Raw genomic sequence first — 20,401 nt, 5'->3', positions numbered from 1 at the left:
CGTAAAGAACCACCAACCGAATAGAATCATCACAGCCCCCAAATGTAATAAATCCTTTATAAATGACTGAGAATTTGGACTTGAAGCCTAGGCAAATGGAAAAGTACCGTATTGATGAAAGGAGTGAATCCGTAAGCGAGACATTGTACGAGGAGGACGAATAGGACCAAGGTTTGTTTTCTTCCAAGGATAGTTTCAAGGTCAGATGTTTTGTCCCGCTCTGAGAATGTTGCATTCAGAATGCCAAGGCCTATCCACACCTGCACCAACCAAATTAATGAATAGGTTAAGTCTACGGTCTGAGACAGCCTCTTACTCATACCCATCGTATCTAACCATCCTGGCTTTACCAGGCGAGAGAAGAATAGTTCATATTGCAATCGATGCATCTGGTTCTCTGCATGTCGAACCAATTTCAGCCTTTTGTTCTCAACCATTGATCCCTTCTCTCCTGTTTCTTTATCCATGTTAAACAGTCATTTCCTTCCTCTAGTCATGAGTCAGAGACAATGGTAAAAAAAATAAAAATAAAATGGCCTCATACAGATAATGGTATTTGGTGATATAGCCTTGAAATGGTGATGGTGTTTCTCACGGTTTAATAACAGTTCAATAGGAGTTTATGATGAGTAATGAATTAAGATGTTGTGAATAAGTTGTCATAGTTAGGTGGATGTATGTATATTGGTTAGTGCATCATTAGTCGAGATAGAATTGCAAGATTTGTGAAATTTGTCCAAACTAGATGTTTCCAACTGCAAAAAATTGTTGCCAGTTGCCATAAAACACACACAAAGAGAGTCCGTCCTGATATAAAAATATGATCGTTATAAACTATGAAAGCATCGTAGCATGCTGTAAACACTCTCCCATGTGGTGGGAAGACATTTGATTTGCGACTTCCACTATCCAAATGTATTAGTGTTGTAGTTTGCTCGCTGACATGCTGTTAGTCTAATTGCTTATGACATACACTCTCCTGGGCCACCACTGAATTATGATCCAATCTGATAAATCATACATTTATTTACAAAATGCATGTGTCAAATTCGTAATGGTGTACAGGGATTTCTTTATGGGCTTACGGTATCCACAGCATTATCTAATACCTTTCTTGAGGTACCGGTTCTTGAAAGCTGGAGTTATATATTCATAAACCCCCAATAAGACAGAATCACAAAATGTACCCTGGTTTCAGGGACCGACTTTTGGTTTTAAAAAGCTGATCTTATGATATTATCCTCTGCAGGGTTTCAGGGTGTCTGGTCCAGATGAGGGGAACACTCTGCCCTGCACTGCCTGGTTGGCTTTTCCCGCTCTGCCCGATAGGACGGTTTTTTTTCAAAATGACCTTCTCAGTGCATGTGCCAGGCGGACGCAGGTGAAGCGTCGCAGCATAATGACGCTAGCTACGCTAGCTACGCGTAAAGGCTGATGTGTTTATATCGCATTCGCTCTCATCTCCCTGACCGTGTTTCCCTGTCGTTCTCTACCCATCTATTATTCATCTGCTTCCCTCTCTCTTTTCCCTTCGGTTCTGTCTCTCTTAAATTAAGCACAAGATTCCGTGCTCTACAAATAATGGAGTTTGGTGCCACATACTAGCCGTTATATGCATTGTCTGTGCTTAAATTTGTTCACTCACAATCGGCACTGTAATGCTGTGACATCCTAATCAGCAATTCAGACTGACGCTGCATTTGGTGAAGGCAGCATTGTGGCATCTCCTTCCATCCAACTCCTTACTGCCCGTGAGGAAGCAGATCTTACATTTATTTATTTAGGCACACTTTGTCAGAATTACGACAACCTATTTACAATTATTTATTATTATTATTTTCATTTGCATAGAGATTGATCATTAATCTGCATGATTTTGTGCTGTTCCATAGTTTTACACCGCTACCATTAAAAACACCTGAAGTCAGCTCCTGTCTTTGGTACTTTTTGGGAGAGTGTTTAGCTCGCTGCATAGCTACGCACACATACACGTAGTGAGGGCAGAAGAGTGAAAAGATTCTGATTCACCTCAAGATCACCTGGCCTGGAAATCCTGAATCACTGTTGAGAGCAAGGATGACGGTTTGGCCCAGGCCCCGGTGATCAGCGCAACTTTGAGGTCAGAACACAGTATCCGCATCAGGGCGCTCCAACAAGGCCATCAGATCGAGAGGGTCCAGCAAGTCCAATGTCACTGTGGGCGCAGCAGAGCTCTGTGCAAAATCTGAAGCTGCGTGTACTGAGGCTGCATATACAAAGCGTCAAATTCATATGGAAGCGGAAAGAGCATGAATTGAGGCTACATTAAAGGCCCTTAAAAACGAGGGCGAAGCAAAGGCTGCATAAGGAGCAGCAAAAGCGTTCGAAGCTGCTACACCCCTTCGTGCCCTTAAAGAGGAGGGTGAGGTTGAGGCTGCGTTAGCAGCAGCACAAGTGCTGAAGCTGCCTTAACACATCGATTTGTGCAACATTGGTTGGATCCCCCCCTCTCTCAGCCCCTTACCAACTCCTAAATCCCTCTATTACGGGGGACCTCAAGACACAGGCCCCTCTTATATAAACAGCAATTCCTTTAACCACAATAGACCCGTGGTCGGTGGGCCGGCATACATTGCTGAATTTGCTGCACACCTGGCTCGTCGTGGCTGAACAATTGTCCAGAATATTATCTGTCATGGAAGGCCTTAGAGGGATTCAGCCTCAAACCCAGTGCGGAGATAGACCTACTCACCAAATGGCTTACTGGGGAGTCACTACAGCATGCCAAGAGAATCAGGGCAGTTCACATCAACTACCCAACAACCCACCTGAACATGGTATGGCAGCGGTTGGATAAAAAATACGGCTCTGCTGAAGCCATCAAACAGGCTGCTTTTGCAAGGCCGCAAAACTTCCTAAGAATCCAAAATAGGGACTTCAAGTGGCTGCAAGAACTTGCAGACTTGCTCCTTCAAGTAGTAGCAGCTAAGTGTGAGGGTAACTTGCCTGGTCTCGGCTTTCTTGACACAGCTAGAGGGGTGGAGAAATTCCCATACAACCTCCAAGAGCAATGGATAAACCAAGGCTCAAAGTACAAAAAGGAGCATCAAACTCCATACCCGCCTTTCAGAGCTGAGGGGCCCCCAGCAAAACCCTGGAATATGAAGACCCCAACTCTGTCAGCCAAACAGAGATCAGAAGTTCTGCCCTCCCAGAACCCAAAGGACAGCCTCTTGAGGAGCAGCATATTATATGCTTTAGATGCTGGGCCTCGACAACCCATCAACTCAAAGACTGTAAAGCTGACATCCACTGTTCAGGGTGCAACAGTGATAGTCACATCTCAGCTCTTTACGCCTTCTTCGACATGTTCAGCATTCAAGGGGATGCCTCCCCTTATACCCTGAGGACATGCTCCGGTATATCAGAAACCGCTGGGAGAAGGGCCAGCGGCTTCGTGGTGGAGCCTATTTACCTCAAACTACACCCGCTACTGCCTACGCTCATTGATTGCAACCTCATTCCTAACAACAGGGAAGAAATCCCTAAACCAGAAGCTGTGAGCTACCATCCTTATCTGAAAGAGGTGGCTGCCAAAATCCCACCGCACCACCCTTCAGTTGAAATCCTGCTTTTGCTCGGTAGGAACATAATCCAAGCTCACAAGGTTCCCAGTCAGTGCTGTGGGCCACATAATGCACCCTCTGCCCAACAGCTCGACTTGGGATCGGTAATTGTGGGCAACTTCTATCTCGGGGAAGCTCACAAACCTACTCAGGCTCCAGGAAGGAAATTTGAATATTAAAAATGAAATTGCCATTTGATTGTGTATTTTTTTAAATGTATAGATAATTGATTAAAAATGTTTTGGCTAGCGTTAGTGAATCAGTTAACTGTGATGAGCAATAAAGTTCAGTATAAGTTCATCCAGTTTGCTGCACAGTAAACAAATATTAGAGAGAAGTATTCCCGGTAACGGTATGCGAAGTCCGGGGTTGGCGGAGACTCACGACACACCGGCACTTTCCCTCTCCTCCGGTGTTTCACTGTGTGTACAAGAGAGAGTGTGTATTTGACCAGAATGTTCAGTAGTTCCACAGATGTGGCGTTGAAAGTGGGAAATAAACCAAACTATCACCGACAGAATGTGGCCTAGGGCAGAGGTTCCCAGCCACCGGGTGTTTGCCGCCGGGCCGTGAGAACGTGGCCGGAAATTTTTTCAGGAGCGTTCTGCAATCTGCGCCACAGCAGAGCAGCAGCAGGAAACAGAGTAAATGAAATACATCTCGAGTTTTTATTTGCTTTCTTTGAAGAGAAGATCGCTCTGATCGGAGCTTTGAATATGTTTGAATATTAAAAATATTAAAGCATACAAATTTGAATGGGATTATAGAGGACTATCTACAGCCCTACTGTGTACAGATGCAAGACCAGCATCCTGGAAAGAGGACGGCCCAGCTAACTCCGATCATGCGAAAGTAGCATCTCTGTGAAAGAAGTTTACAGGGGAGCAACATAAATGTCCCGGAAATGGTGAAAATTTAGGAAAACTCTTCTTCAATCATTCGGTTGACAATGAGAAACACATACCCTCAGATAAGGGAGGAAAACTTCCTCAACATCATGAATGAGGAGTTCTTCAAAGACGACTCTTAACATTTGGGTGGCCCCCCTCCCATTCCGCAGTCCTATTCCGAGTCAATCGAAAATAGTTTTTTTGGGCGACTTTTGCCCTTTTATTTTGCTAATTTAATGGTCTGCCTCCCCAAGAATTCAGGTAAATGCAGAGAACTAATTTACCCACGCGCATACAGTATACATTATTATTATTATTACTGGGAGCGATCCTCAATCATGACAGGTTTTCTTCCGTGCGGCCCGACAAAGTCCCATCGGCCCTGGCAATGAAGGGCTCAGAGCGAGAGGTGAAGTGGATCACTGTTACAGCACTGTACAACCCTCGTATCACAGAAGAACATTGAGACGATTCGATTCGTTTTCAGGAGAGGCCCACTATGTGACGTCCTTATCCGAAGTTATATAAGTCCAAGTTTTGTCTCTCGGAACTCATTCGCATCCAGCCACTTGCGAGTGCAACACCTAGACGGACAACTTGAGCCGATGCTGCATTTAAAGGAAACTTGGAAAACTGTACAGTAACTGGTGCTGCATTTTACAAAACCTTTCCGCAGGAAGTTCTACGGAGCTTTGGGGGAACTAGGGCTAGGCCATAAAACAATCTCAATAATTATCACATCAAAATCTTCCACGATAACACATTTTGAGATTTATTTCCGGTACGGGGTCCGTTTACCTCTACCTACAAAGTGCACCCACAAGAAGCAAACATGTGACACAAACAGCCAATTGTACAGAGCAGAGAAACAGTGCAGATTCGGGAAGCTCGGATTATGGAACCTCAGAAAGCTGTAATATGTACCTAACATGACTAAACTGGACTCAGCCTATTGCTGCTTGCAGCAATATTTATTATTATTATTATTCCCTGTGTCATTTACTTCCCGGTGAAATCACATACACTGTTTATTTTATTGGATAGTCCTTGCTTTTGGTAAATCGCGTGGCTTCGATGTCACAATGAGTGATGTCACACTCAGCCAATCAGAAGCTCGATTACTATCCACCACAGTTAACAAATCAGAGGAGAGATTCTTTGGCGCCACCACGTCAAATCGGGATTGTGTCTGCGTCACGTGTCTTTCTGCCGAGCTCGGCAGTCCGCTCTTTTAGTGTTTCTCAGGTTGGAGATCTCTCTCAAGAGTCGTGGCCCGGCTCTCACACGTCGCTCACTTCTTCACCCAAGCATCTAAAAACAGCTCTTGTCACGGCTGGCACGTCTGCAGCAAGCCTCTATCAAAAGAGCAGCTCGACCAGGAAAGAGCTAGAATCATTCTCAGTTCTCAGAACCAAGTCTACGAAGAAGAGATCAACTCCGTCCAGAGTGGAAACCCTGTTATTTTTTTTTTTGTCGTTTTTTTTTTTTTTTTTTACAACCTGGGCTGTCAGCATGCTGGGCATACAACACAAGAGTATTTGTGCGTCACTGCATCTAGGACAGAGTTAGTCTGCAGGTGGAATTCAACTTCTCAACCTGCAAGGCAACTCTTTATTAATTCTTAAATCGTCAAGAACTGCTGCAATAACTCTGTCCCGTACAACACACCTGAGCATGCGTCCCTGAAGACACAGGAATGTCGAGAGCTGAAAGAGGTCAAGGACTTCAAATATCTTCGGTATATCACCTGGATCTAGTAGTAGTAGTAGTAGTAGTAGTAGCTCCTGTCTTGGGTACTTTTTGGGAGAGTGTTCAGCTCGCTGCATAGCTATACGCGTACCGAGGGCAGAAGACCCTCTTATATCTTCCCCCATCACCTCTCCTTCCTTCCTTCCCTCTCTCTCTCTCTCTCTCTCCCAGCACCTCCGTTATTTTCTCCTCTTCTTCGAGCCTCTTCCATCTCAGTGGAACGCTACAACCTCTCGACGGAAATGTTACGGCTGAATAAAACATCACAGGCACAGCGAAGGTTGCGAACAGCGTTGACCTGCGCAGCTCCGAGTCGTCTCGTGTTTTATTTAATTGAAGTGCTCAAAGGTCGAGCGCTAGAGCCGTTGCCACCATCATCAAAAAACAATTAAATACATTATAAAAAAGAAGATGAAAGCCGATTGATTGGGTTGTTGGCGACTGGAAGACATTTGTATCCTTGTTTTAAATTCTCTTTTTGCGATGGTTTGAAATACCGCCTGTATTTCAATAGGCAATATCCAAGCAAATTGAATTGTCCTTCCCGTGAATGTTATAGTCTCAGGGAGGGGAAACGGTTCGCGTGAAGGAGAGAGACGACAAAACTTTTTACGTCCGCAGTGCACGGACGGCTCAGAAGGAACTACCAAAATGACTTTAATCAGCCTGACAGTTACAGATTTCTCAGTCCACAGAGTGAATCCGTAACATAAGTCAGAAGAAAACACAGGCACCTCTTAGTGTGATTCATGAGAAAATTAACACACACACACGCACAGACGCACACATGCACACACACACACACACACACACGCACAGACGCACGCACACAGACGCACAGACGCACACACACACACACACACACACACACTTATTAAGCACCTGATGTTATTACCATTTGTCTCTAATCGTCACCTTCCTAATCTTGGCGTTTCTGCTCGATCTGATTGATTTATTTTTACTCTCGCTGAATTCTGATGTCCTAATTTGGGCTAGTCTTTTTTCACACAGGCTATTTATAGTGACTTCTCACCAAGGGGGCCTCTCTTAGGCACATTGTCATCACACACACATACACACACACACACATACACACACACACACACACATACCACGCAAAAAATGCTTGCGTTCACACGCCTGCCAAATCGAAATGACATTACAGGACTTCAGTGATGTTCCCTTGCGTGAGACTCACAAACCACACTTTGTCTCGTTGACTCCCAGACCTCCAACTGAACTTTTACTGTCGTCCAACTTTCTCCGACCCCCCCGACTCCCCCAACTCGCTACTTGTGAGAAAATAAACAAACACTTTTTTTAGACATTTATTTTTATTTTTATTATTGTTCTGGGAAGTCCGAGACACAATCCGGCCTCCAGGTTCTTCCTCTCCAGGGTAGGGCTATGGTTAGCAAGGCCTGAGCAGGATGTTGTAGTACCACGGGGTGTAGGGTGGGGCCGGACCCAGACCTGGACCAGGACCAGGACCAGGGAGGAATAGAGACTGAGACTGGCAGGCGGCTTCACACACACACACACACACACACACACACACACACACACACACACACACACACACACACACACACACACACACACACACTCTCACTCACTCACTCACTCACTCACTCACTCACTCACTCACTCACTCACTCACTCACTCACTCTGTCATCTGACGGCAGCTGAGAGCCAGTGCTTAGGGGCCGTTCCAAAGGGTCAATAACAATAGTAACACACAGAAGGAAGAGGAAACTCAATCAGGGATCTTGGATCTTGGTCGTTTGTTTGGCCGCTGCGGAACTTGATGATTTGATTGATTTTGATTTTGTTTTAGGGAAGCCGTTGCTCAGGATGGAGAAATAGCTTTTTGAAGGGCGGAGCAGGTTCTTGGTAAAAGGCAGTGAGTTCCCCTGTAATGGATGTTCGCTCTTCTCAGAAGGGGTGGTTCTCTTGGATTGTGTTGTTCACAGCGTCCAGGATGTGAAGCGGGGCAGTAAACACCAACACAATGCGGCTGCGTTCATCCCGCTCATCCTGCAGCGGTCGGCGCGGCTCTCAGGAAGCAATGAACTCTGTCCGGTCGAGTCCCCTTTGGTCCCGATTGATTACAGCGTCTGAAAGCAACCGAGGTTTGAACCTTCACCTAAGAGGAACCTCCAGCAGGAACACAACTGTCCCCGACAGGATGACTTTTCAGGAGCCTATTACTTTTATTTTATGCCTATTATTATTATGAATATTTATTGTTAATAATAATTGTTCTATTATTATTATTATTATTATTATTACTAAAGCCTTTAAAAAGAGCTTCAGGAGTGTTGACATGATTCGTTAATGTACAGTATGCGCTGAATAAAACCTCCTGTGTCACGTGAATCCTGAGAATAGCAAATTCTTGATTTATTTACATACAAAGCTTCTTTGCAGATTTCACGTTCAGAAAGCAGAGCAGATGGACACGTCGCACAGGGCGATGCATCGCTTCTCTCTTTCAGTTTGTCCTCCATAGGAACCGTAGCTCCATCAGCCATCTCCAACACAAACATTTCTGTGAAGTGAGAGGGGGAACGGTTTCCACGTGTGTGAGGCCCCGTGCGCATGTTTTGGTGCCAGAGGATGCAACAAAACAACGGTGTCCTCGTATTCCCCTTGTGAGGGGAATACGAGGCGTCGGACTTTGATGCTGGCGTCGGACTTTGATGCTGAGCAGTGGACGGCGGCGGCTTCCTCGAGAACGCGGTAACAGGCCCCGCCGTAGGTTCGAGGGTGAGAGACACTGACGTGACCTTGACCCCCCCCCCCCCCCTCTCTCTTACTTACTCTTGATCTTGCTGTTGTCACTGACACTTCCACTCGGTAAACTGGACTCTGGTTCACAACCTTCCGTCAGCCCTTCAATGTAGCCTCACGATACCACTGATGCGCCGCGTCACCTTGCGGTAGCAAGAATGAATTAGAAGGATGGGGGTGATGAATTTGGGGAGGTTGGGGGGTCAAGAGTGTAGAGAGAATAAAAAACAGAAAATTGGGGGAATCAGGCAGGGGATGACAGCTGAAACCATCAAGGATAGAATAGGAGGAAAACCAAAGTGGAACCTTGAGGGTTTTTATGAGGTCTGGAAGTCAGCGTGGGGGTGGGGTCGACCTTGACAGTCTAATCTGCCGATAGAGAGGTCTGCTGTCCGTGTGTGGGAAAGCGATGCTCTCTCCGGGGGTCCATGTGAATAACACAGTGTTTTGGGAGTGAAATCACACACTGGTGTCAATAACTGGACACAGAGTTGATACAGAGTTGGATGAAGAGCCTGATGACTGTCAAAATGTGAAAAGGGGAACTTGTGCTGAAACCTCTCCAAAAACTCCATTAGAGTTTGAGATTTTATTTTTATCAACATAAGAATGGGCAAACAAAAACAGCCTGTGACTTTATTGCCGATGACCAATAAACTGACACAACATAAAATGTATGCTTTTATATATAACCTATCTTACCGTGAAATACCGGTCATTGGGTATTTAGCAAAGGATGAGACGGACGAGTTAGCTCATGCACAAGGGTCGTCAAAGAGGCGAGCTCCCGGACGAACGGGACTCTGAGAGAGAGAGAGAGAGAGAGAGAGAGCGAGAGAAAGAATCAACTACATAAGATAAACAAAGACATCATTAGCAGTGTTATTGTTGATAATTTAAGTAACAATAGTGATAGCAAGTGAAAAAAAATGTTTAAAATAAGAAGTAAAAAAAGGGAACAACTGTAGGAGTAAATATAAATACATATATAATAGAGACCATGAAAATCAATAAACTGTAAGAAAAAATATATATAAATAAATCAAATATGTAAATCAACTGTATGAAAAATGTAAACTACAAAAATAAAGACAAATAAATAAACAAATAAATACTTGTGTAATTAATTATTTAATAATCATCATAATCAGAAGTGCAGCTGTATGACATTGTCTTTTATAGAACATAGGACCTGTCCGATCCCCCAGGTGGACTTGAAGGCCTCCAGCCTGCTAGTGAGGGTGTAGAAGGCAAACTCCACTCGAAGGCGAGCTTTCAGCAGGCCGGTCAGCATGAGAACCGAGTGAAGCGAGTCCTGTTCCTGGATCCGGTTCTTCCTAGGCTTCCATATAGACGGTTTTTAATGCCGAAGAACAATAATGAATCAGAACATGGCTCCGCTTTGTGTTTGCTGCGTACCTGGGGCTGAAAATAGAGAACTGCTGTGAACATAACAAACCTAGCCCCTGACACCAGCCCTGCAGCAACCGAAACATCCCTGCTAGTCTATTTCACCACGATAAAAGGTGCACCACAGTGGAAAGAAGGAAGAGAAAGAACTAAATTGCAGACAAGTAAGAAACTATCGTCGTGGATTATGGGTTGTGTGCTGTCTTGTATGTGTGAGCATTATGGGATGTCTGGATGCGATATCACAGGACACAATCACAGTGTAAAGCTATGCACATTGTTCTTTCCAGAAGATAATCCCTCCTCCCCTTTTCTCCTCTCTTCTTCTCTCCCCCCTCCTCTCCTTTCCTTCACCTCCTGCTGTCATCCTCTCTCCTCTCCTCCCCTTTTCACCTCTCCCATCCTACTCTCCTCCCCTCCCCTCACCTCTACTCTAATCCTCTCCTCTCCTCTCAGCATTTAGAACACAACATCTTCCTCTTCTTGACTTTTAGAAGAATCAGTGTTCCAGGCAGACTGGTCCATTGACCTGAGATCATTAAAAAACAATTCAATTTGACTTGATTCACTTCAATGCAACACACACACACACACACACACACACACACACACACACACACACACACACACACACACACACACACGCGCACACACACACACACACACACACACACACACACACAGTTTGAAACCTGTCGCACATTGGTAGACATGTCTTAATAAAACCATAAGGTCAGTTACTCTATGGGGGAACAAGAACTTCTCTGAGTGTTTGCTGCAGGTGTTTTTTTCATCAATCCCCTAAATTCTTAAACATCTGACTCTTTTCTTTTTATATCAGGTATTTACATTTTAAGATTTTATGTAAACTTTTTGAAAACAGAGCGGAGCAATGGCCAAAGCTGCAGTTTGCAGCATATGGAAGCACACGCCCACACACTGCACCTGTAGAGGAAGATAAGCCATTTATGTTCCACATTACATTGTGTGTGTGTGTGTGTGTGTGTGTGTCTGTGTGTGTGTGTGTGTGCGTGTGTGTAATTTACTTTGCATTTCAAAGGCAAACCAGTAACCTAGTCTCTCACTTGTCAAAGATCAGTCTCTCGCTCATCAAAGATAAGAGGTCACCGCAGTTGTTTTCTGAGCGGATGTTTTCTACAGATGCAGTTGGACGCAGCACTTCCCGCTGAGACACAGTCTCAGTCACAGCGTTTCCAGTCGTACCGAGTTGAAGCGGCTCCTCTTCCCTTTCACACGTGCATATAAACATACAGTTTAACTTCCAGTTCAAGTAGTTTGTTTGTCATGTGCACAGCAGTGCAGCAAGTGTCACCTCCTCGCTGCTACTCGTGCTGTCTCCGCAAAGGATGTAGCAAGAAGTGATAAAATAGCAAAGAGTTGTATGTAATTTAGATTTAACCAATCTGTTGTGATCTGTGTCCTTACTACGTATACACATTATATTGTATTATATTATATCATATCAAATCGAATCATATGATATTATATATTATATTATATCATATATTACATTATATTATATTATATTATATTATATCATATTATATTATTAATAATAAGATTTCTGATTATTATATTGCCACTTCTATGTTGGTTCTATGGTGGTATTATCACGGTCCTATGGGGGTTCTATGTTGTTCAATCGTAGTTCTATTGTTGTTCTATTTTGGTACTATGGTTGTTCTACATTGGTTCTATGGGTGTTCTGCCATGGTTCCATGGGTGTTCTATGGTTCTGTTGTTTTGCTATTTATCTGCAGCCCCAGAAGCAGCGAGGAGAGGAACATTAAGCTCTAAAACACTATATCAATTACACCCAGATCCATTTAAAGAAGAAAATCCAGGAACACTTTGTCTGTTTAGCTCATGACCCCCACCTCGATGGACACGCTTTACACACACACACACACACACGCGCGCACACACACACACAAACACACATAAAATAAATAATAGAAATTAGCTCTTGTGTTGCAAGATCCAAATTGCAAGGCTGTTGTAATTAATAGGTTCCAGCCAGGATAGCAGCTCTGTGCCCATCAGAACAATCTCTGAAAGTGAGTCCTATTAGTAGGCCATAATAATATCACTTAATCACACACACACACGCACGCACGCACGCACGCACACGCGCACACGCACACGCGCACACGCGCACACACGCACACACAGACGCGCACGCACGTACGCACGCACGGAGGCCTGAATGGAGGCTCCTGGCTCCCCAGGCAGCTAATTACGCGGCCGGCTACGCCAACAAAGGAGTCTCCATTCAAAAGTATTAATCCTTCCATTTACAGGCAAATGCAGAGGGGAAGAGCGGGAATTTTTTGTTTTTTATTGGTGTGTACGAGCGTGGGAGCAAGCAAAAAGCCTATAGGCACAAGTGTGTGTGTGTGTGTGTGTGTGTGTTGGAGCTAAAAATTCATCCACCATGATTTTAAATATTTGGCATTGTGAATTCCATTTGGGATAATTTGTGTCACCTGAGTGGTCAGAGCTTTACTGGAATCTTTAATGGCCTCGGAAAATCTGTGAGCAACAGGACAAAGCTATACTGTATACACGACACTATATAAATCATTTTTAATTATTCTTTGACTTTATATTCTACATAACAGCAAATAACCAATTGAGGCAAGCCCAGGACCTTTTCTTTGTTATCCTTGACAAATTCTCTCTTCTCTCTTTGTTTCATGTTTGGAATTTGTGAATTGTTGGAAGGTCAATTTACATCACGAGGCAAGGTAAATTATTTTTTTGGTTCTGGATCAATGTGACCATGGAGTGAATGTATATTTTAAGTCTTTTTATAACAGTCATATAGGGAGCCATCTTATCCGACACATCCTGATAAATCCACAACACCCTTTGTTCCTACGTCCTCGTATTGTTTCAGACTCCATCAGCTCTGGATGCACTTCCAGCTCCAGCGCAACAGGGTCAAGATGGCAAAGAAATTGGCAACGCTGTCATCGCAACAGCGCCTTGTGTTGTGCTTCATTCAATCAAAGGCTCGATCTGCGGACATTGAGTAATAAAGAATAGTTTTAGAATAGGAAAACATGCATGATATAAATCCTTTGAATGAAGCAAAAAGCATAATAAAAAGCTACACATTTGTAAAATCTGATTGTGTTTCATTCAGAATTAATACAATTGACATATAATACATGTCCTTCTCCTTTGACTATTCGAGGCTCATCCTTTTGTCCCCATTTGACATTTGGAGTGAAGTTGCTTTTAGCTCCACTCATTGAGCTAAAGTTGTATTACACCAGAAAAACATCCATAAGGGCACATTGCTTTATACTGTAATTGGGAGGATAACACTAAGCCGCCCAAACCCTTCCTCTCCATGTAAAGGAGGAAGGTCAGGTGTAGTTTTTTTTTATGAAAGAGGAACCAGCCGGTGAGAGAGAGAAGTGAGGATTAATATATAGAGAAAAGGAGAAGAACAGGCAATAAACAGATCAGTGTGCAAATGGGTCCTCGCTGTGGCGGAACAGAGGGCAACCATCAATGGAAACTGGTTTCAACTAAAATTCCACAACCATTACTCCTTCAAACCTGTGACGTTTAATCGTACTAAGACCTCATTCACTCCCATCGCTGGGGAACATTCCACCGAGCTGCAACTATTCTGCTAAATATGAGCCCATTGTGTCCTAATCCCAAAGTACTAACTGTGCAGCCACAAACAATCTAGAGTTAAAATTAACACGGTGGGGTGAATTCTATTGTAGCCTATTCTCCTGCTTTTTCTATTCTATTCTGTTCTAATCTAATCTATTCGATGTAAATTCACTGTGGTCTCTTGATTATAAAGAAGCGAGGAACAGACAGCGCACCTGTCAGCGGTGATATGAACGTCCTGGCATAGTGAACAGTTAAATGCCGTCATCAGGACAGGTTTATTACAAGGATGTTTGTTATGCAAAACTGCTGGTGCTGCTGTGTACCTTCCCAGGCCCGTGCAGGTGCCGCGTTTCCTGGCCACAGGGCTGCGGCCGAGGGGCTTAGGTTGGGTTGTTTTAATAGTGAAGAGTTACTCGGTTTTAATTCATGTTTTTAGTCCTGAGGTCATAATCAAACGGGGTTTATAGTTCGGTTCCCACCACTTGGTGAGTTACTGAAGAAATGTACTGCAGTTGTTTCACTTGTAGGTTAAACCATAAAAGGCAGGTTGGACATGTTGTCATAAGCAATAATATAGTTTAGGTGTCTCCTCGTTGTGCAAAATGTTCTAGGAACTTTGTCAGGGCCATTGGAGCATTCAAGTCAATTGCATTTGTGACATTACGTCTGCTTAAGCGTGTGATATAGCTGAACGTGAAGGCAATGCATAAGTGGCTTCACATCAACTTAGGGTCATCGAACTATTCAAAGTGTCGCTTACAGCAAATCATCTACCAGAGTACTCTGAAAATAATTACTTGTTGGTTCCACTTCCAAAAATGAATAATACATGTTTCCTTTTTTTTATTTTAAAGTCATGAAAACTCAGACAACAGCATGGTCATTTGTGATTTAAAAATTTTCACATTAGGAAAATACATTTGACTGGAAGTTCACTTGTTCTTCTTGAAGGTTTTGCTGTAGGGTTCACTAGGCCACTACAGAAAAAAAGGTTTAATAGATGCTTTGGATAAAGAAAAACACTTACTCGATGAATGGGAATTTAAAGTGGTAAATTCACAACATTGTCTGTGTTTGGTGGATTACCAGTGTAAGCAGTGTAATTCACACAAATCCCAAAATTCTATTTAAAACTGCAATGTATTTTTTAACATCCAGGTCTACCCCCATCTTCATCCTACCAAACACATTTCTCTAAAATTTGCCTTCTTCTGATATATATATATTTTTTTTCCTTTCTCTGGGTCTCTTGCAGTGTTGCATTCTTGCCATGAACCACCAATGTAAACAGCACGTGGCACATGCATAAGGCAAATACATGAAATGTCTATTTCTAATAAATTGCCGCGTACATTTTTTTAACCGTGAAATATATTGTAATAACATTGTAATAAGTTAGACTTATCCTGTCCGTTATTAGCTGTGACCATACTATAGTATAGATATTATTCATCGTGTACAGGGATATCCAACTATATTTATATTTATATCTTAACCATACTTGTATTTTTTTTTTTTACTATTCCTTGTATATGAAAGTGCACTTGGCCCAATAAAGAGATCGTGAGATTGTGTTCTATTTTTTTTTTTTAAACAAAATAATCTTTCAGATTACCACTTCAGATAGGACCAGAGAAATCCTTTTAACGCTGATTTGACATTGTAATTCCCGAATGTTTTGACTAGGCTACTACTAAAACATGCACCTTGTTTCGGCAAAGTACATTTGGGAGATGCTTTGGACAAAGGCTCCTACCAAATGACTCCACACACATTGTACCTTTTGGTTTTCTTGGAACCACATCTATACATTTATTGTTACAGCGTGCGTCGCCTACCCAGCGGCAGAGAGTCCGGATCCGTACTTTCTGCCGGCTCTGGATGGGGTTCCAGTTCTGGCTTTGCGGCGCACCGCGGCGGCCCCAGCTGACTGGCAGGACTTGTTTACTGGAGGAGAGCCGCGCGCGCACACACACACACACACACACACACACACACACAGCAGAGACGGAACGGGGGGAACCTGAGGGAGAGGAGACGCTACAGCGGGGATCCAAGTTTCACACTTTAAACGGTCTTTTAGGGGTTGTTTGTTTTTTTTGTTGTTTTTCTAAAACGCTTCTTTACCTCATCGCTGAAACGGGGATAGTCGCGTTGAAGCCTCGTCCCCTTGGAGATTAGCTCGCTAGCTGGGTGGTGGGGTTTTTTTTTTTTCCCCAGCTAATCCGGGGGAAAAGAAACGGGCGGCATGGTGGACTTTTCTCACTTCGGAGCAACGTGCGTGAACACCGCCGCTGTTTGTGTCCGTTCCACCGAGGTCTGAACGAGCGACGTGGCCCCCTCGGATCGGCTTCGGGCTGGGTTCTGTGCGGGTTTATTTTTTGGGGTTTTTTTTGCGGGTGTCCAGTCGTGGACGGCGTGGTCAGCAGGGGTGACGGGGTTCAGGGGAAGGTCGTGGGGGAAGCGATCGGCTTGAGTTCCTGGGATGCGTTCAAGTCCGACTTGAAAAGCGGAGCTTCCCCGGGAAGAAACGAAGCAACACGCCGCGGAGAAGTGGAAGACGATTGGACCCGTGGACTTAAAAAAAACAACCCCCAAAACACGCAGCCCAATTCGGTCCTATGTCGTGGACGGATTGTTTTTTAGAAGTTCGGCCAAAATAAACTGAATGGAAGAGGGGACTTGGATGCAGTGCTGTCAGTGCGACCGCATCTGAAGTCGGGTTTTCCTACCGTGGAAGGATCCCGTGGCGGGGTCCGCCTCACTAGTTGTTTGATTGGGATATATCCATTTTTTCATTGGATTCTTGGGAGCACCACATTAAACCGATGAAAGTGAATTATCGTCTACATTTGTGGAAAATGAAGCTTTTAATGCGCGCATGCGTTGCCAGAACACAAGACCATGTTATTTAGTGAACTCTTCTTTCCGAGGCTCCAATAAAAACATCTTATAAATTGAGAAGATTTTTTTTTTTTTTTAATTTTAGTTGTGATACAACCGCGTTTGACCCCAGCCCCTTTATAGGGGGGGCAACGCTAAATTAGTTGCCTAGAGCCTACGATATATTTGGACATTGTTTTTTTGTGATACTTTTGATATTCCGGCTTATTTGTGGAAAAATACCAATTTGGTAAATCTGCGATTTTTTTTTTATGAACTTTAAGAAGAGACCATACCCAAAGCCATGAGGCGGTGGTCGATTAAGCCGCAAGCACCAAGCGTGTTTATTATTGTCTGCATCTGCATTGCATGCCAGTCTGGACTAATAAAGGGCGAAAGTAAGTATGCATTTCTTCTATTCCATCCCAGTTTGTGCATGCGGCACATTACTCGAGTTAATTGTATTGCTCACGTACAACGGAACGTTAGTACAACTCGGGCACGCAAGCTTGATCGTTTTCACAATTATCCTTGAATCAAATGAGCCATTTTGTACATTTCTCTTCTTGAAAGCACCGCTTTATGTGTTGTCGCGTTTAGGATTTCAGGGATTCCCCGAGCCCATGGCCCCCCGTCCTTCCAGGGTGTAGCTGCGCTCATTAATTAGTTGGTGTGTGTTTTTCACATGGTCCGTGTTTGTATTTCCTAGTAAAGTTATTGAAGAATAGCGTGGCCCCGCCCCCTCTCTTAAAGCGGTAGAAATGCGGCCTGTGGCGGGAGCCGCCGGCCCCGGGCTAGATTAGTGTTGGTGGCCGGGACCAGCGCTGTCTGAGGCGGGGAATCTAAACTTGGAGCTGCAGGATCCGCAGCGAGGCCTCTGACGGCGGCTAGCGCCAAGTACCACGCTGCCGCAGCACGGACGTAAACAAACCGACTCTGGAACATAAACCTTGATATTAATGCGCAACACGGGTTTTAAAGTGAACTAAATGTCGCCTCGACTACATTTGACTCGAGCTGAGTAAAATGAAATTGGTTTGTTGCGCTATCTTCGAATTGTTCGATTTGTTTTGACACATTATCTCCCCATGTGGTTTCTCCAGCTGATTCCTGATTTTAGACATAGCGTTGTATTTGCACGGGGTGCGTTGCATACGGGTGCTCAGAAGTTGTAGAAGTCCCCAAAAAAGTGGCGAAATCGAATCCCGAGTCAGCCTTCATCTTGAATGGGATCCTAGTGCGACGTTGTCTGCGGGATAAAAGGGAGTTGATCGATGGGGTGGATGTCGGTTATCCACGTTGCGCTACTCCTATGGGTTTGGCATCTTGAACCTCATGTTGTAAACAACGAGTTCCATTGTCTATCACGATATGATATAAGCCTAATTACATGGTACTGAATGACTCTGTACAATACTATTAAATTAGCACCCAGTCCGACGTGTAACACAAAATCAAAACAAGGGAATATGATCCCGTCCGCATTCCACCCCTTAAATAAATCAAATAAATATACGATATTGATATAATTTCTTGGGTCACCTTGTAATGCGGGAATCACCCACCTTTTAAATTAACCAAACCGAGGAAAGAACTCTCCACGATAATAAAGCCATTTACCATACAATGCATTCCAAGCCAACGTATTTGTTTCTTCTATATTGTCACATCATTGAACTTCTAACACTGAGCTTGTTACAATTGTTAATATTACTGAAATGAAGAAAACAAACTTCATTACGCAATGTTTTTGTTTTTTTTTTGTTTTTTTTTAAAATCCTATACATCTTTTAAAGGATGAATGAACTTCCTTGTGTGAACAGATCAGTTCTCTGTTCAAATTAAAAAGTCGTGTCCAGCACAGGGGGCCCATGTGATATATGCTCTTTTCTGCCCCTCAGATTTCAATGTGTAGTCTAGTGGGCTGAGCACATCTGTGTGTTTGCTCTCATGTTTGAGATACTGTATATAAAACACTTTCCGCACACAAATCGAGCCCACGTGAATAGAGCAAATGCGTCCAGGCCGGGACTTAATTGGAGGGACACAAACGTCTTTAATATTATTAATGGCATAGTTATTGGTTGTTTCCTGTTTGCCTCTTCCTCCCTGACCTTGTTTGGTCTTCCCATTTTGAGTGCTTTGCTTAATGGTGACGGGTTCAAAGGAAATATTCTGGGGACTGTACGCAGCACATGCATGCAGGCGGGGGCCCCTGAAAAGGGGGTCTTTCTTCGGAGACAGGGCTTTTCTCTCTCGGTAGGGGAAGCAAAACTCAATTTACAAAAGCAGGGAAACTAGAATACAGAGTGATGTAAATCAAGAGGTTGCCCCGTTGGTTGCTGCTCTGGTGAGAGCCAGGGTGTGCAGATTGATTTTTCGGTTTTACAACCTAATGAGTGAGGGGCAGGATTTCAAACAGTGGTGCTACAAGGACATAATTTGCTCTGTTTTAGAGGGAAATGTGACCTTTTGCACTGTGTTTGGTATTTAGTTTGGTATTTATTGCTTTGATCATTTAATTGTCCAGTTTTTTGTGTTTGTGCCACTGGAATCACTAGATATCACGTGTTAAATAAAGGTATTTAAAAAAATCTGCATAACACTCTCGCCCTCTGAGGGAGTGGAGCATATGTCATTGGCTGCTTCTAGTTCCTGATTTACTAAATTCTCTGGGAAGTGACCATATTTGGCACTCTGAGACGTTTACGCCTAAAGGGGGAAAACAACCAAAATACTTAGAATATTTTCTTTCCGAATGCACACGCTCCCCGATATCCCCACTCCATCCGTGGGAAAGAACAAGTAGTGATCTGTAAGCCACAGCGTGGCTGGGATTCACTCGGCCTATAGGCCCTAAAGAATGTCACAAGGAGTCTTTTCCTTTTATATACAGACGGTCGCCAGTTGGTGTTGATTGGGTTGTTTGTTCAACGGGGTGCTGGTGCTGGGGGTCAATGTGTGAAGATTGAAACTATCGTTGAGCACTTCTCTGAGGTAACCGCTGAGCTGTCCTCTTTCCTGGACTAACTGGTGAAAAAAACAAGTTGTGCAACCGAGAGCCTTGCCCCCGTCTCGCTCCTCTCAGGCTTATGAGCAAAGCGTACCTGCGTGTGCGTGTGTGTGTGCGCGCTGCATTTTACCTGCTCTGTCAAACATAGCTCTTACAAACATATTGCACATATGTTCCAAGTTCTTAAAGGCGACTTAATTAAATGTCAGTCTCAGTCAGGGATAAACTTTTCTCTGCAGTACTTGCTGTCCTGGGAATCCAAGGTGGAGAACATTTCTCCCTGTAATTGAGAGCAAGGAATACAATGATGCCTTACAGTATTATCCTAGTGTTAAGCTCCTCTTTTGAGATATATTTAATCTCAACCAAATAAAAAACAAAGTACAAAAAAACCCCA

At 43.8% G+C, this 20,401-nt stretch overlaps 1 protein-coding gene and 1 long non-coding RNA gene across 2 annotated transcripts in view; one reads left to right on the top strand and one right to left on the bottom strand.

Annotated features, from left to right (window-relative positions):
* Positions 1–13,394: 13,394 nt before the first annotated feature.
* On the bottom strand, positions 13,395–16,320 carry LOC307242186. The gene is made up of 3 exons (XR_013844583.1): positions 16,236–16,320; positions 15,947–16,131; positions 13,395–13,490 (listed from the first exon to the last, which is right to left on the bottom strand). It is a non-coding gene; the product is annotated as an uncharacterized lncRNA (long non-coding RNA).
* A 975-nt stretch (positions 16,321–17,295) lies between these two features.
* insrb (insulin receptor b) overlaps positions 17,296–20,401 on the top strand; it is a gene marked incomplete at both ends in the record, with an annotated part of 102,381 nt that continues 99,275 nt past the window's right edge. The window contains one exon of the mRNA XM_080001278.1: positions 17,296–17,389. Within this exon, the coding sequence (XP_079857404.1) occupies positions 17,296–17,389 (94 nt within the window). The remainder of the gene's footprint in view (positions 17,390–20,401) is intronic.

This window comes from Zeus faber (genome assembly GCF_960531495.2).
Source record: "Zeus faber genome assembly, chromosome: 1".
Classification (NCBI taxonomy): domain Eukaryota; kingdom Metazoa; phylum Chordata; class Actinopteri; order Zeiformes; family Zeidae; genus Zeus; species Zeus faber.
The sequence above is the reverse complement of the archived record's forward strand: the minus strand, read 5'-3'. Positions and strand labels throughout refer to the sequence as shown.